This window comes from Solanum pennellii, chromosome 11 (assembly GCF_001406875.1).
Source record: "Solanum pennellii chromosome 11, SPENNV200".
Taxonomy (NCBI): domain Eukaryota; kingdom Viridiplantae; phylum Streptophyta; class Magnoliopsida; order Solanales; family Solanaceae; genus Solanum; species Solanum pennellii.
The window spans coordinates 1,217,893-1,232,835 of record NC_028647.1 but is presented as its reverse complement, the minus strand read 5'-3'; the positions used below and the strand labels follow the sequence as shown (position 1 = coordinate 1,232,835).

General features: G+C 34.1%; 4 protein-coding genes across 4 annotated transcripts; all 4 read left to right on the top strand.

Moving 5' to 3' along the window:
• Window positions 1-1,441: 1,441 nt before the first annotated feature.
• LOC107003552 (putative late blight resistance protein homolog R1B-16) lies at window positions 1,442-4,180 on the top strand. The gene is made up of 2 exons (XM_015201889.1): window positions 1,442-1,612; window positions 1,703-4,180. The coding sequence occupies exons 1-2, from the start codon at window positions 1,442-1,444 to the stop codon at window positions 4,178-4,180; spliced, it is 2,649 nt and encodes an 882-aa protein (XP_015057375.1).
• A 605-nt stretch (window positions 4,181-4,785) lies between these two features.
• LOC107004825 lies at window positions 4,786-7,555 on the top strand. Its single transcript, XM_015203197.2, has 7 exons — window positions 4,786-4,932; window positions 5,011-5,074; window positions 5,319-5,402; window positions 6,108-6,147; window positions 6,527-6,595; window positions 6,675-6,784; window positions 7,284-7,555. The coding sequence occupies exons 1-7, from the start codon at window positions 4,911-4,913 to the stop codon at window positions 7,417-7,419; spliced, it is 525 nt and encodes a 174-aa protein (XP_015058683.1). The 5' UTR covers window positions 4,786-4,910; the 3' UTR covers window positions 7,420-7,555.
• Window positions 7,556-7,669: 114 nt separating this feature from the next.
• LOC107003551 (putative late blight resistance protein homolog R1A-3) lies at window positions 7,670-9,917 on the top strand. The gene is made up of 2 exons (XM_027913039.1): window positions 7,670-8,581; window positions 8,674-9,917. The coding sequence occupies exons 1-2, from the start codon at window positions 8,473-8,475 to the stop codon at window positions 9,915-9,917; spliced, it is 1,353 nt and encodes a 450-aa protein (XP_027768840.1). The 5' UTR covers window positions 7,670-8,472.
• Window positions 9,918-11,317: 1,400 nt separating this feature from the next.
• On the top strand, window positions 11,318-14,858 carry LOC107004824 (vacuolar protein sorting-associated protein 60.1). Its single transcript, XM_015203196.2, has 7 exons — window positions 11,318-11,564; window positions 12,215-12,366; window positions 13,176-13,269; window positions 14,004-14,075; window positions 14,185-14,296; window positions 14,379-14,524; window positions 14,618-14,858. Exons 1-7 carry the CDS (start codon window positions 11,496-11,498, stop codon window positions 14,669-14,671), a joined length of 699 nt encoding a protein of 232 aa, XP_015058682.1. The 5' UTR covers window positions 11,318-11,495; the 3' UTR covers window positions 14,672-14,858.
• The last annotated feature ends 85 nt before the right edge of the window (window positions 14,859-14,943 follow it).

Sequence of the window (14,943 nt, the reverse complement as noted above, 5' to 3'; positions counted from 1 at the left end):
CTCACTCGTTATGTTTTATATGTAAAGTATAATGTTTAGTTGTATAGTTTGTTCCTATTTTTTGAATGTTTTGCGAACAATGTTTGCAGCTGGGATAAGAAACCTTTACGGAATAGGGAGACAGTGAAGGTGCCACTTGTTGGGCGCGTGATTGAGGTATCTCGTAGAGCTTCGAAGCTTTTAAAACGTGCTCTAATGGGGTTTGGAAAAGATCGCTCTATGTAAATTGCAGTGTACTGTTTTATAATCATGTAAGAAATATACCTGTTTTGCTTGAAAATATCTTCACATAATTAAATATATATAGATAGTACATTTATTATACACACATTGAACGTGGATTGTACGTATATTCTATATATTTTTAGTTTAATCAGTTTGATGGACGGATATATAGGTTAATTATTCGTATCTTTCTTCACATATTTCTGAATTAGATATACACCTCTTTGTCTATTTGCACTACCATTTTCTTCCCCTCTCTCTCTCTATTCATTTTCCATTTTATTTTTGTTTTATCTTTTAAGGGTAAAATGTAAAAATTACACCTAAATTATGTGAAATAGATGAACTATAATCAATTCTTTTATCGAGACTTAATTCAAATCACGATGATATTTTCTTGTTCTTGAATGGGTAATGATTCAAATTGTAAACTCACCATAGAAAAAAGCGTAAATGAGCAAAAGCCACTTGACAGTAAAGAGAGGAGTTCTAGCTTACTCTACTTCCACTTCCACCTTTACTGTTTTGGCGTACAGATTTTACTCTACTTTAATTTAGGGTCTGTATAAGTAAGACACTTTTAACTTGTATAAGATTGAACGAATAGATACATAAGTCCTATGTGGTGTCCTAAATAAAAATTTATGTCCTGCGTGGAGTTCTACGTGTATTATATCATGTAGAATACGTGTATTTTTCTTGTTCAATTTTATACAAGTTTAAATATCTACTTATGCACACCACCCAAAATTGAACCACATAGATGCCAACTTAAAGTTAAAAAGAGAATTATGCATTTTGATTAACCATAAAAGTAGTGTAAAGTGGCTGCCTTGTGCCATCATTAGTCAACAAACCTATTAGCAATCATCAATTGTTTAATTAAAGATAATGATAGTAAAAGCTTAGTCCACTACATCTTATCTCACAATTAAAAAATACAAAAGAGATGCCCCATTGAGCATCTTGTATCTAAAGTAGTATTAATTAAGTGAAACAATTTGATTTTCTTGTTGTGTATTAGATTGTGTTCTCATTTATCAATGGAAAAATCCATTATCTCATGTAATTAAACAAATGATACAAAGTAAATACACTAGTACTCTTTGTCCCCCATTTAGAAAAAAGTAAATCATTTGGACTAAACCTCTTAGCCTAATAATAACAAAGTAAATTATACCAGCAAACTGCAATAATTTTTTTGTTGTTAAGAGAAATGGCTTATGCTGCTATTTCTTCACTTATGTATACATTGGAACAGCTATTCAAACCTAATCAACCTTTCGTTTGTCGAAGCTATACGCAACATGTTCAATCTCTCTGTCAAAATCTTTCTGCTCTGCAAGATCTCCTTGACGATACCACAAAGGATATTGAAACTCTTAAGGTATGTAATTCACGAGTATAGTTATCTTAAATCTTACCGATCTTACCTGTTTTTTTTAATAATAACTAATTTATGAGTTTTGATTTCAAGGTTATAGAAAAGAGGATGAGAAACGTAGTATACAAAGCGGAATACAGAGTTGAATCAAGTCTAAGAAGGATTATTCTAGCAGACCGTGAGGACAAGAGGCAAAAAGCTTATACATCCTTTTATGAAGAATTGTTGAAAGTGAAAGGACAAATTTATTTTCTCACTAAAGAGGTGATGCAGATAAATGTTAAAAAGCATGGAAGTAAATCTGCAGCCTTCTCACAAGATCAAAAAAGTACAATTGTGGAAAATACTGTTGTTGGGATGGAGGATGACTTCAATACCATACTTGATCGCGTCACTGCCCAAATAGACGAGTTGACTGTCATACCAATATTTGGTATGGGTGGTATCGGTAAGACAACTCTTGCCAGAAAAGTTTATGATGATTCTTCTGTTTGTTCTCGATTTGATAAACTCGCATGGGTCACTATCTCCGAAGAATACAATGAGAGGCAAATGCTTCTTGAAGTTGTCTCTTCAGTTACTACTGGAGGCAATCAAGAAAAGAGCGATGATGAACTAATGGAGATTGTGTATAGAGGTCTCAAGGGTAGGAGATTCCTAATTGTCATAGATGATATTTGGAGTACTGAGGCATGGGACCAAATGCAAAGAATATTCCCAAATGATGACAATAAAAGCCGAATTCTATTAACCACCCGGCTCAAGTATGTTGCGGATTATGTCAACTGCCCTGATTTTCCACCTCATAGTAAGTCTTTCCTAAGTCTAGAAGATAGTTGGAATCTATTCACCGAGAAAATATTCAAAAAAGATCCATGTCCTCCTCTGCTAGAAGAAATAGGGAAGCATATTGTACAACAATGTCAAGGATTGCCTCTCTCGATTGTTGTGGTTGCCGGACTTCTTGGGAAAATGGACTTAACGCATGACAATTGGAAGAACGTTGAGGAAAATCTGAGCTCATTCTTTGGTACAGTATCTGAACGGTGCCAATCAATTCTGTCTCTGAGCTACAATTACTTGCCCCAATATTTGAAGGCTTGTTTTCTCTATGTTGGAGGTTTTCCAGAAGACAAGGAGATTAATGTTTCCCAGTTGATTAGGTTATGGATTGCTGAGCAATTCGTAAAGGCAAGAAACGATAAAAGATTAGAAGTGGTGGGAGAGGAGTATCTACAAGAGCTAATCGATAGAAGTCTAATTTTGACAGGTAAACAAAGTGCTAATGGAAGGATGAGAAGTTGCAAAATTCATGATCTTCTTCGCCAGCTATGCCTAAGTGAAACTCATACTGAAAATGTTGTGCATGTAATGAATGGGAATGTCGTCGTGTCTTCAGTAGAAGTAATAGATGATCAGCGGCGAGTGATAGGTCTGCATAAACATGAAGAGAAGCAAGTTTATCGTCCAGCGCATAGCAATGATATAACAAGTATAACTCGTACCTTTATTTCAATGCAATATTTAAAGACTTATTCCACTGTTTCAGAGTTCAAGTTGCTTAAGGTGTTGGACGTATCATCAGTACATTACGATTTCTCTAGTGTAATACCTGAGCTTGTACATTTGAGATATGTTGCTGCAAAAATTAGAAAAGGTGTTTCACTAGCCAAATTGAGAAATCTACAGACCATAATTCTTCGAAGTCTTGTAGGAAAAGCGTTGGAGCAACCACTCGATATCTGGACAATGTCAGAGCTTAGGCATTTGGATATCAGATCAGCGCCACTATATTGTAATCCTCTCGAGGCAGAAAATAGTTTGTTTCTGAATAACTTGCAAAATCTTTATGTATATAACTCTCCTTTCATTGCGGAAATCATAAGAAAAACTCCCAATCTAAAAAAGCTAAAGGTTTTAGATGATTCTGAGCGCCCTGACTGGTCTGCAATTCTTGATTCTCTAATTCTTCTAAAGCAGCTGGAGACTTTACTCATAAAGGTGGAGAGCATTGACATCAACATTTTCTCCGGAGATATTTTGCCTTGTAAAATCAAGAAAATGACATTTAGTAGTAATATCAAGAAATTGATATTACTAGATACTTGTATACCATGGGAAGTTGTGAATTTGTTGGCTAATTTATCCAATCTTGAGGTGCTCAAAGGGTATCGCTCATTCAATGGAAAATATTGGAGGCTAAATGAAGATGTTGTGTTTCGCAAATTGAAATATCTACAAATTATTTACATAGCTATGGAAAGGTGGAAAGTATTCCGTGATAAACAATTCGTAGGTCTGGAAATGTGGGAATTAGCAGGTGGTAGTAATAATTTTCCGATGCTTGAGCAACTAAAACTGCATGGGTTGCGTAAACTGGAGGAGATTCCGGAGAGTATTGGAGATATAATGACACTAAAATTCATCGAGATAAAATATTGCAGCTCTGGTGTAGAGAATAGTGCAAAGAGAATTCAACAAGAGCAAGAGAGCTTGGGAAATTATGAGCTTCAAATTATTACTGCAAAGGTACGTTCATATCCAGCGGAACTTTTCGAATTTCAAGACTAAAAGAGACTCAATTTTATTTTCATATATTGTCAATTATGGTAACTAGTAATACTTTACGTAGTGACAAGTATATAAATTAAGTCATCCATATTATATGACATAGATAATTTGCTTTTCATATATATTACCAATTTATCATGACTATAAATAATAATAAATAAAATCAACAAAATCAGCCCAAATTAAAAATTTGAAATCACAAGAAAGGCAAACAGAAGAAGCAAATTCATGAATGGACAGAGTAGCTACACGTAGAGCACCAACAAACCTCTCATTCTCATAGTAATACATTATACACACTCCGTTTCATAGAGAATAACCTAGTTTGATTTGATACGGAGTTTAAGAATATAAAAAGAACTTTTGAATTTTGTAATCTTAAATTAAAGTTAGATTAAATATACAAAATTGTCCTTTAATTTTGTAGCCTTAAACATGTCACGTGAAAAAGTTATTACCAAAAAAAAAATTATTCTTTTTTAAACATAATAAAGAAAATCATTCTTTTTTATACAAATATAGAGAGACACACATTTAAAATAAAACATAAATAAATTAATTTTGAGATAATATATTTAAATATTTTCATTTAATAATTCCAATTAAATAGGACTTAAACTCATAAAATTACGAGTCTGTTTATTTATAATCCTTTTTTTTTCTCCAGTTCTTCTATACTACCCTTCCTACTTATCTTTAAAAAAAAAATTGTGATCCAACCCCCAACACCATGGAAAATATACACACCAAAGGTATTTCTTGTTAAAAAAAAACTTTTAATTTTGTTAATTTGTTATGTATTTCTCAATTATTTTTGGGAATTTGTGCAGAGGGAATGAAGGAAGCTGGTGATAATTATACTGCTAATTACATACTTCCACATCTTCTCAATTTGTGAGTTTTACTCCCAATTTAATGTTTTCTTTTTTACTTTCTCCTATTACTATGTTGTGGCAATCACTTAGGTGACGGAATCTGAATTTTCACACTCACAAAATAAATAATGAGAATTTATATAATCGATCTCATACTTGTTTAGAATAGAGACACAGTTATCATCTTAGTCATGATATCTGTTAATCAGTTGCTTATTAGTTAATGAAATCATTTTTTTATGCTCATGAAAAATAAATTTCAGATATGCATCGCAAGCCAAATCACAAGATTTTGAGATTTATGCTCCAAATGCGACGTTTGAAGATCCTCTTATGCGTGCAGAAGGGTATACTTACACTTTTCACTCCGATTGTTATTCTTTTTTTCGAAACTGTTTTATAATGCTTTACCTGAACCAAGCGTCCATCAGAAACAACCTACAGTGGTAATTGGACACCCTTTGTCGAAAAAAAATAGCATATATACAAGTAAAATGATACACAAAATGATTAAATAACATATTTTTGACACTTAACATAACAAACTGTTATTTCTGGACACCCTGTATGAAATTTCTAGCTCCGCCACGAGAAACAACCAATTGACTTCCCGAGGTAGGGGTAAGGTCTATGTACACACTACTCTCCCGTGAACCTAGACTCCTATTGTGGGATTACACTGAGTATGTTGTTGATTGATTGAATTGAGAGATTCTAAGTAAAAATTCTGAGTAGTGCTTGTTTTCTGTTTTCTGTTTTCTGTCTTTCCACGTAGCAGCACCATCCGCTAAAATTTGTCCCTTTTTAATGCATTCAAACTGTGAATTACATGGGATTTTCCTAGGAATTAGTATGAAAATCCACACGAAATTTTCCTGCAAATTTTCTTACTTAACCCCCAGGAAAATCTCCATATAGATCACCCTCTTCTTATAGTGTTCACGCGTCTAGTAATTAGCCTGTTCCTTTCAATTATATTTCATTCATAATAAGCCACTTTTGTAATCCTCTATATTAGTAACACTGACTATGAATTTTACTGTTGAATGCAGGGTAAAGCAGATAAAATCGTCATTTTATTCGCTCGGAAAGGTCTAAATAATTTTCCTTAGTGCTAAATCTTCTATAGTCTTCTACTATGCTTGATTGATACATTTTATTGTGGAAACGAAAAGAACAAGAAATAGGCTAAAACTTTCTTGGGAATCGCATTGCGCGATACTGATTAAAATATGGATATCACAATTTTGTTCTTTGAAACTCATTTCTCGAAATATATATCACGAAAATATCTAAGGCTCCCAGCATAATCTCTGTTGTATGGTGAGTGACGGTAACTGCTATATGGTTTACGTCAATAGTTCTTAGCCAATCCTTTCTTCTTAAAGTTAATTACTATGTTATGTCTTTCTTTAGTCTTGGAATGGTTGTGTATGAATAATTTCATACTGTTGCTTTTTGCACATATCAGGTGTTCAGTGAGTCGAGAATCGTGGAGTATAACGTCACAGAGAAAGAAATATCTCCTGGAAATACAGAGGTTTAAGATCTATTGCATCTTCTTTTCGATTTGTTAATTTTCTGCTTTAGGACTCTGACGTTATGATTGATGGCTTCAGATTTTAATCGACAACAAACAATATTACAAGTTCTTGGGGAAAGACATTCATATGATATCACTAATCAAGTTGTACACGGAAGGAGGAAAGGTCGTTCGTCATGAAGACTGGTACGTATATATTTCACATCCAGAATACTTGTCAAATTTGTCGTTCAACAAGGAAAATGTTAAGCATTTCTCTTGGTTTCTTGCCATGAGATTTACAGTTTGTGTAAATGTAAGAGGCAATCTGCAGTAACGGTACGGAGTTTCACTATAGTGTACTTCTTTAAGTATGTTCAAATTCTGTGCAACTTCACATGTTCGATAAATTTTATCCTAAAGTCGCACAAATTCATTTTAGTTTGTCTACTCTAGATATGCAGGGTTGGTTATTGGTTAATGTCACTCTTAGCTATATCATATGACATAATTTTGCCAAACGATGTTCCTTTTTTGGCAAAACGAGTTAGGCTTGCTAAGTTTTTCATTGCTACAATGTGAGTTGAACCCTCGACCAATTTGGCTAAAGGTAGCTTGCCAAATATGTTCACTTTACATACATGATATAATGTTTGGTTGTATAGTTTATTCCTGTTTTTAACTATTTTGCGAACAATGTTTGCAGCTGGGATAAGAAACCTTTACGGAATAGGGAGACGGTGAATGTACCACTTGTTGGGCGCATGATTGAGGTATCTCGTAGAGCTTCGATGTTTTTAACACATGCTCTAATGGAGTTTGGAAAAGATCCCTCCATGTAAATTGCAGTGCACTGTTTTTAAGTATTTCAATTAGTTTTTACCATATTGTGAGAAATATATATATATATATATATATGTTTGCTTGAAAATATGTAAAGATAATTATTCAGTTGATAGTTGAATTTGTTGAAGTAAAGTTACTTATCGATCCTCCATTTACAGAGTGATTGAGTAATCTTGTCAAAATGTCAAGAATTGTATGACAGACACAATTCTTACTAGTTCTTCTCACAATTTTTCGTAGTTGAAGATTATCATACATGTCTAATAAAAATTGATTGGACTCTGACTACCTCTAGGCTTCATGCAAAGCAAATAAAAGATCCCAAACTCATACTGCAGATCGACTTAAATAATAAAAACATATATTCTGTGCCAATTAATTTGTGACCTTCGTATATTGAGTCGTTAAATGGAAGAAAATCTGCAGAACTAGCAACAACTCCCTCCTCACCAGAAAAAAAGTACAATTGAGGAAAATAGTATTGTTGGGATGGAGGATGACTTCAACACCATACTTGATCGCATCACTGCGCAAACAGACAAGCTAACTGTTGTACCAATTTTTGGTATGGGCGGTATAGGTAAGACAACTCTTGCCAGAAAAGTTTATGATGATTCATGTATTTGTTCTTGATTTGATAAATATGCATGGGTCACTATCTCTGAAGAATACAATGAGAGACAAATGCTTCTTGAAGTTGCCTCTTCAATTATCAGAAGCAATCAAGAAAGGAACGATAATGAACTAATGGAGATTGTGTATAGAGGTCTGAAGGGTTGGAGATTTTTAATTGTGATAGATGATATTTGGAGTACTGAGGTATGGGACCAAATGCAAAGAATAGTTCCAAATGATGACAATAAAAGCCGAATTTTATTAACCACTCGGCTCAAGTATGTAGCTGATTATGTCAGTTATCCTGATTTTCCGCCTCATTGTAAGTCTTTTCTCACTCTAGATGCTAGTTGGAATCTATTTACTGGAAAATTGTTCAGAAAAGATGTGTGTCCTCCTCTACTTGTAGAAATAGGGAAGCATATTGTACGACAATGTCAAGGGTTACCTCTGTCGTTATTGTCGTTGCGGGACTTGTTGGAAAAATGGACCCAACGTATGACAATCGGAAGAGAGTTGAGGAAAATCTGAACTCATTCTTTGGTACGGTGTCAATCAATTCTTTCTCTGAGCTACAATTACTTGCCCCAATCAATATCTGAAGGCTTGTTATCTCTATGTTGGAGGTTTTCCAGAAGACAGAGAGATTGGTGTTCCCAAGTTGATTAGGCTATGGATTGCCGAGGAATTTTTAAGGGGAAGAAGCAATAAAAGTTTACAAGTAGTGGGAGAGGAGTATCTACAAGAGTTAATTGATAGAAGTTTAATGTTGGCCGGTGGGCATAATGGAATGATGAGAAGTTGCAAAATTCACGATCTTCTTTGCCAACTATGCCTAAGAGAAGCTCATACTGAAAATGTTGTGCATGTCATGAATGGGAATGATCTCGAGGCCATAGATGATCAACGTCGAGTGATCCTTCTGTCTGAAGTTGCAGAGAAGCATGATTATTGTATGCAACGTAGCAGTGGTATAATCCGCACCTTTATTTCAATGCAAGTAGATTTTCCAATACGGATGTGTTCCATTGTTTCAGTACAGTTCAAGTTGCTTAAGCTATTGGACGCGTTACCACTCCTGTATGATTTTTCTAGTGTAATATCTGATCTTATACATTTGAGATATGTTGCTGCAAGAATTAAGAAAGGTCTTTTACTAGCCAAATTGAGAAATATACAGACCATAATTCTTCAAAGTCTTGAAAAGACGGAGTTGAAGCACCCCGTAGATATTTGGACAATATCAGAGGTAAGACATGTGGATATTAGATTACCACTCTATATATCTAATCCTCTTGAGGCAGAAAATAATCGTATTGGAGAACATCTCGATAACTTGCAAACACTAACTCTCCACTTCTCTCCTTTTGCTGCGGAAATCATAAGAAGAACTCCCAATCTAAAAGAAGTAACGATTTTACATGAAGCTAAGCATTCTGACGGGCTTGCTATTCTTGATTCTCTCAGTCTTGTTGAGAAACTGGAGAAACTACACCTAGAAGCACAACAAACCGTTAACCAGATCATGATTTTCTCAGGGGATATTTTCCTTCCTAATCTCAAGGAGTTGACATTATCATTTACTTATATACCATGGGAAGCTATGAGTTTACTGGCTAATTTACCCAATCTTGAGGTGCTCAAAGGGTATTTTGCATTCAATGGAACAGATTGGAGTGTGTTTCGCAAATTAAAACTTCTATTACTGCATAGGTGTATAGATCTGCAAAAGTGGGAAGGTGGTAGTGATAATTTTCTGATGCTTGAGAAACTAATGCTGTTTGGATTGGATGAACTGGAGGAGATTCCGGAGAGTATTGGAGATATAATGTCACTAAAATTCATCCAAATATTTTATTGTAGCAATGATATGCTGTAAAGTTCAGTTTGATTGAAATGAAAAACTTGCCATTCCACAGCTGTAGAAAGTTGAGTTATTGTGTAATGCAGAGCTAATACAGAATCCTCTTATATGGTTTTAATGCAGTTACAAGAGCGTGTACAAGGCTTTTACATCTAGTTGGGACTTGGGAACTCTCAAAGTGTCCATACATCTCCTCGGTTAGGTCATGTTCTGCCTGATCACCTTTTTCCGACACTTATTTGGGCTACCACCACCTCTCCTTAGACCCTTCAACATCAACCTCTCACACATCCTCCTCATCAGAGGGTCAATTCAATGCATCTCTTCTTGACATGTCTGAACCAACTCACCTCAGCCTCCGACATCATGTCCGTGACAGAGGCTACCTCCACCTTGGCCTAAATATCTTCATTTTTTCTTACCATATCTCTTCTAGTAAACACTTTCAAAAAGAATGATTCTTTCCCTTTTTTTTAAACAACTCTTACTTTCCACTAACATGTTAAAATAACAAAATTAAAAGATATTTTTGATCAATTTTACATATATTTATTCTAAAAAGACCACAAATTTTAAAAATCTTGTTTTTTTTTGGGAAAAAGATTGATATACACCTTAATTTTGTCATTTAGAGTCGGTATACTCATCCAAATCAAAGTGGCCATATATAGCGACGATAACGGGGCGGGGTGGGTTGAAACAAATTTAAAATTTATTTTTTATACTATTTTCCTCTACTATTACACAAAATGGCTCACATATGCTATTTTTCTTTAACGGAAGTGAAAGAAATCAATTTTAAATTAAATTTTTTGTTAAAAAGATAATCGATATAGGGATACATTTGATTCTTCACACACACATTCCTTTTGATTCAATTGCTAATTTAAATTTATTATTTTGATTAAATTTTTGTAGTTACTAAATTTCTTGTAAAAAAGATTCTATCATATATATCTTTCCTTTTTTTTACAAACACAATAAATAAATTATAATATCTTCAAAATTTCAAACATTTCTCTCACTTTTTTCTTTTTCTTTTCATTCACATTTCTCTTTTAATTTCTCATATAAATATTTTTTAAAAAAAAATCAAAAAATGATAATTAAAAAGAAAAAAAATAGGTGTGAAAACGATCATATATATGCCCTGCGTGAATATATTTAAAATTTAAAATCAAACAAATAAATTTAAAATATTTTTTTCTCTTTCTTAGATAAAAAATATATGCGAGCCAGTTTTATACGAATAAGTGTATATATAAGCTATTTTTTAAACTATGTATCAAGTCAAAATGAGATTATTTACTCGACCCTAATGACACGTGATAAGCACGTGTTTAGATAATCCCAAAATTCTTTTCACATTGAGATTAATATTATCATAAACAATGACTCAAAAAACTAATATTCCTGGAAACTTCTTCTGGAACAAGTCAATCAAATCCATGGAGTATAAATTCATCTTCTCCTTTTTGATTCGATAATTCCAATTGACGCGCATTTGTTGAATCTCCGTTTCGAAATTCAATCGGAAACCCTAAATCTCTGTGCAGCAGAATCAACGAGGACGAAGAAGAAGGTTCTAGAAATATGAGGAGAGTTTTCGGTGCGAAGAAACAAACGGAACCTCCTCCTTCCATTCAAGACGCATCCGATCGGGTACGTACTTCTAATTACTCCAATGCAATGATCAACTCTGCGTATTGTATTATCCTTTTAGAAAATTGTAGTTTGATTGTGTGTAATACAGCTGTTTTTATCAATGATGAGAAAAAAATCACTACGTACAGTTTAACTAATTTTTGTTTGGAGCTGTATTGAATTAGATCGATTCGATATTTTAGATGTTTGAAAACTATACGGAAAAAAAATCAAAGTTTTGGCCTTTTCTCATATTAATTTGATGAAAACATATAGTTGATCAAAGTCGGTATATGGAACGAGACAAGTAAAAGTGAACGGAGAGAGTATTTGAGTTTTGAGATATGGAGATTGGATTAGTTAGACTGATTGACAAATTGTATAGTTATTACATATGTGAAGACTTTTATAAGAAAAATTGGGGCAGGGGATTACAAGGTGGGGAATTGAACTATCACTAATAAGGAGTTCATCTAGTCAATTAACTGAGCTACTAAAATTCTTTATAGACGAAAACTTCAAATATGGTGAGTTAGATTCCTATTGTTTTTTTCAGAAATTGGAGTGAGTTTTGTAGTGCTTTATGAAATGTTGGACTTTTATATCATTGTGATCTTGCTAATTCTCTGCACAATATCTGATTTTAGTATTGGTTCTTATTTGTACAGATTAATAAAAGAGGTGACACCGTGGAGGAGAAAATCAAGAAGCTTGATGTTGAACTTGCAAGATACAAGGAACAGCTAAAGAAGACCCGGCCAGGTCCAGCTCAAGATGCTGTAAAAGCTCGAGCAATGAGAGTTTTGAAGCAAAAAAGAATGTGAGTCTATCCTTTTTTGAGAGTACAGTGATGTTTAAAGTTCATGGTTGAGCATCAAATTGACTGCTTTGTGGATGAATGTCTAGTCACGTTATAGGTCAAATTACATATAGTTCTGAGATAATTGCGCTATTTAAAGACAGCTCATCAGTGCTTCTTTTCCTCTCACTTGATGATAAAGAAATTATGTTGCAGGTGAATAATGTGCTGAAAGCACCAAACAAATACATATGTGGAGATACCTTGATGAATCATATTGTGAGAGAAACAACATTGTGTTTTAAGGAATTTTAAATTAAGTCTAGTTCTTGATAGAGTTTGTGGTTACTTCATAAAAAATCGAAATTGGAAGAGCTTGTGATTGAATTGAGGACTGGTCCTTGTAACAGTTCCTACTTGGGATACTCATGGAGTTGCAACCAGCTAAAATAAAAAAGAGATTTCTTGTAAAAACACTAGCCTTGCTGAGTTTATATTGAGAATATTTTCATCGATGAATCTTTTTTGATTCTATGTAGTGTACTTGAAAGAAAAAAAGAGACGCTGACTTCTGAGGTTATAGGCAATTAATCTGTTAACTTCACCTAGATTGTACCTGAAGCCAAAGCGCCCTCTAATGTTGGTGAATATGCTGCTCTCCTTGCAACATTTCTCTTAAGTTTTGCTTCTGTTTGTGGTGAAAATTATTTTTTCAAGCACCACTCAGGCATAGTTTTCTCCAAAAACTCTTGCTTGTTCGACAAACTTATAGTTTATATGTTGATCTATTGTCTCCAACGCATAACCTCTTTCGTTCGAATATTCAACAGGTATGAAGGCCAACGTGACATGCTCTTCAATCAGACGTACAACCTAGATCAAGTTTCATTTGCAGCTGAGGGAATTAAAGATGCTCAGCAAACAGTATGTTCTATGGCATTCATGCTTTTTTCAGATACCTAGTTTTCTCCCGTTTCTTTATGAAAGGCCTAATTTCAAAAGCTGCTATATGCATTATACCTGTAGGAAACTTGTCCATTGCCAGTTCTGATTATTCCAAGTATCTGAAAGTGTCATTGGACCTTTTTGTGTTTGAAGTTCATAAAACTTATTGGGTGTTAGCATGCAAAGCTTAGCACTCTTCTTTTAGAAATAAAAAACATACAAGCATCATTTTCATTACCAGTCCATGGTAGTTAAAATTGTAACTGTTTAAACTTGAGTTTGATAAAGAGAATTTTGGAGTGTCACTCACAAATCTGATTCACTGATACGTTTATCAAGTGAATGTTATTTGTGAAAATGAATGGCCGCTATTTTAGACTATTAAACTCAGGATCATCCTTTGTAATCTATAATACTAGTTTTTCCGATTCATTTGGAATAATATATCAATTCATCTTAAAGTGTATCTGCTTCTATATAGCACCCCACAGGACACAGTCAAGGGTGTAACTTAATTGGAGCCTGCTGCCTACTTCCCTACATTTGGGGAGGACAACCCATTTATCACGAAAACAGATTTCTTTATATGTCCTAGAATTTATATACTCCCTTTTGATCCCATGTTGGAGATTTATTGTTCGATGGCATAATTGAACCATTGGAGTCATTTATATACAGTTGAATTTCCCTCTAATATGGTTCTATTTCTCCAGATGTCAGCTTTGAAGTCTGCAAACAAAGACTTGAAAGGAATGATGAAGACAGTGAAGATTCAAGATATAGATGTATGTCTCCTCATTATGGTTATATGTTTAAGTAACCTTGTGCTTTATCCTCGTCTGCTTCTAATTTTACATTCGCTGATAATTGTGACATAATCATGTGAAAATGTAGAACCTACAAGATGAAATGATGGACTTGATGGATGTGAGCAATGAAATTCAAGAGTCTCTTGGTAGAAGCTACAGTGTACCAGATGACATTGATGAAGATGAACTCCTCGGTGGTAAGCTTAAGTGGCAATACATTTAGACATAGAAGTAATAAAGCATATCAGATGAACTTTTAACATATTACTTTTAATGCAGAGCTTGATGCTCTGGAGGCCGACATGGATACTGAAGGCGAAGGAGTCCCTTCGTATCTTCAACCAGACAAGGAGCCTGATTTGGACGCAGAGCTTAGCCTACCATCAGCACCAACAGGGCATGGACCAATGCCAGCTGGTAACCAGGTAAAGTCAAATGCAGTATGGATAATATTCTGTTGTAAGTTGTAACAATTATGTTAAAATGCTGACTCTTTTTCATTTACTTGTGGTGCACAGGCTTATGATGAACTAGGATTACCTGCTGTTCCTCGCGCATCAATTCGCGGTTAAGGGATTAGTGGTATACTAATGATGACTTCATTTGGGATTATTCTTTGTTTATTGGGGAAACCTGGTGTAAACATTAGTGTGCAGAGTATATCTTCATTGTTGTTTCCAAATGACCATGTTGATTTATTGTGTAATAATGGACATGATGCTTGAATTGTTTTCTGCACATTCTGTATATCTTATCCTATACCAACACGTCTTGCAATCAATAGAAAATCATTTCACTGTTTTTAAATTTGCATATCAATATGGCATGGCATGGCCTATAGTTC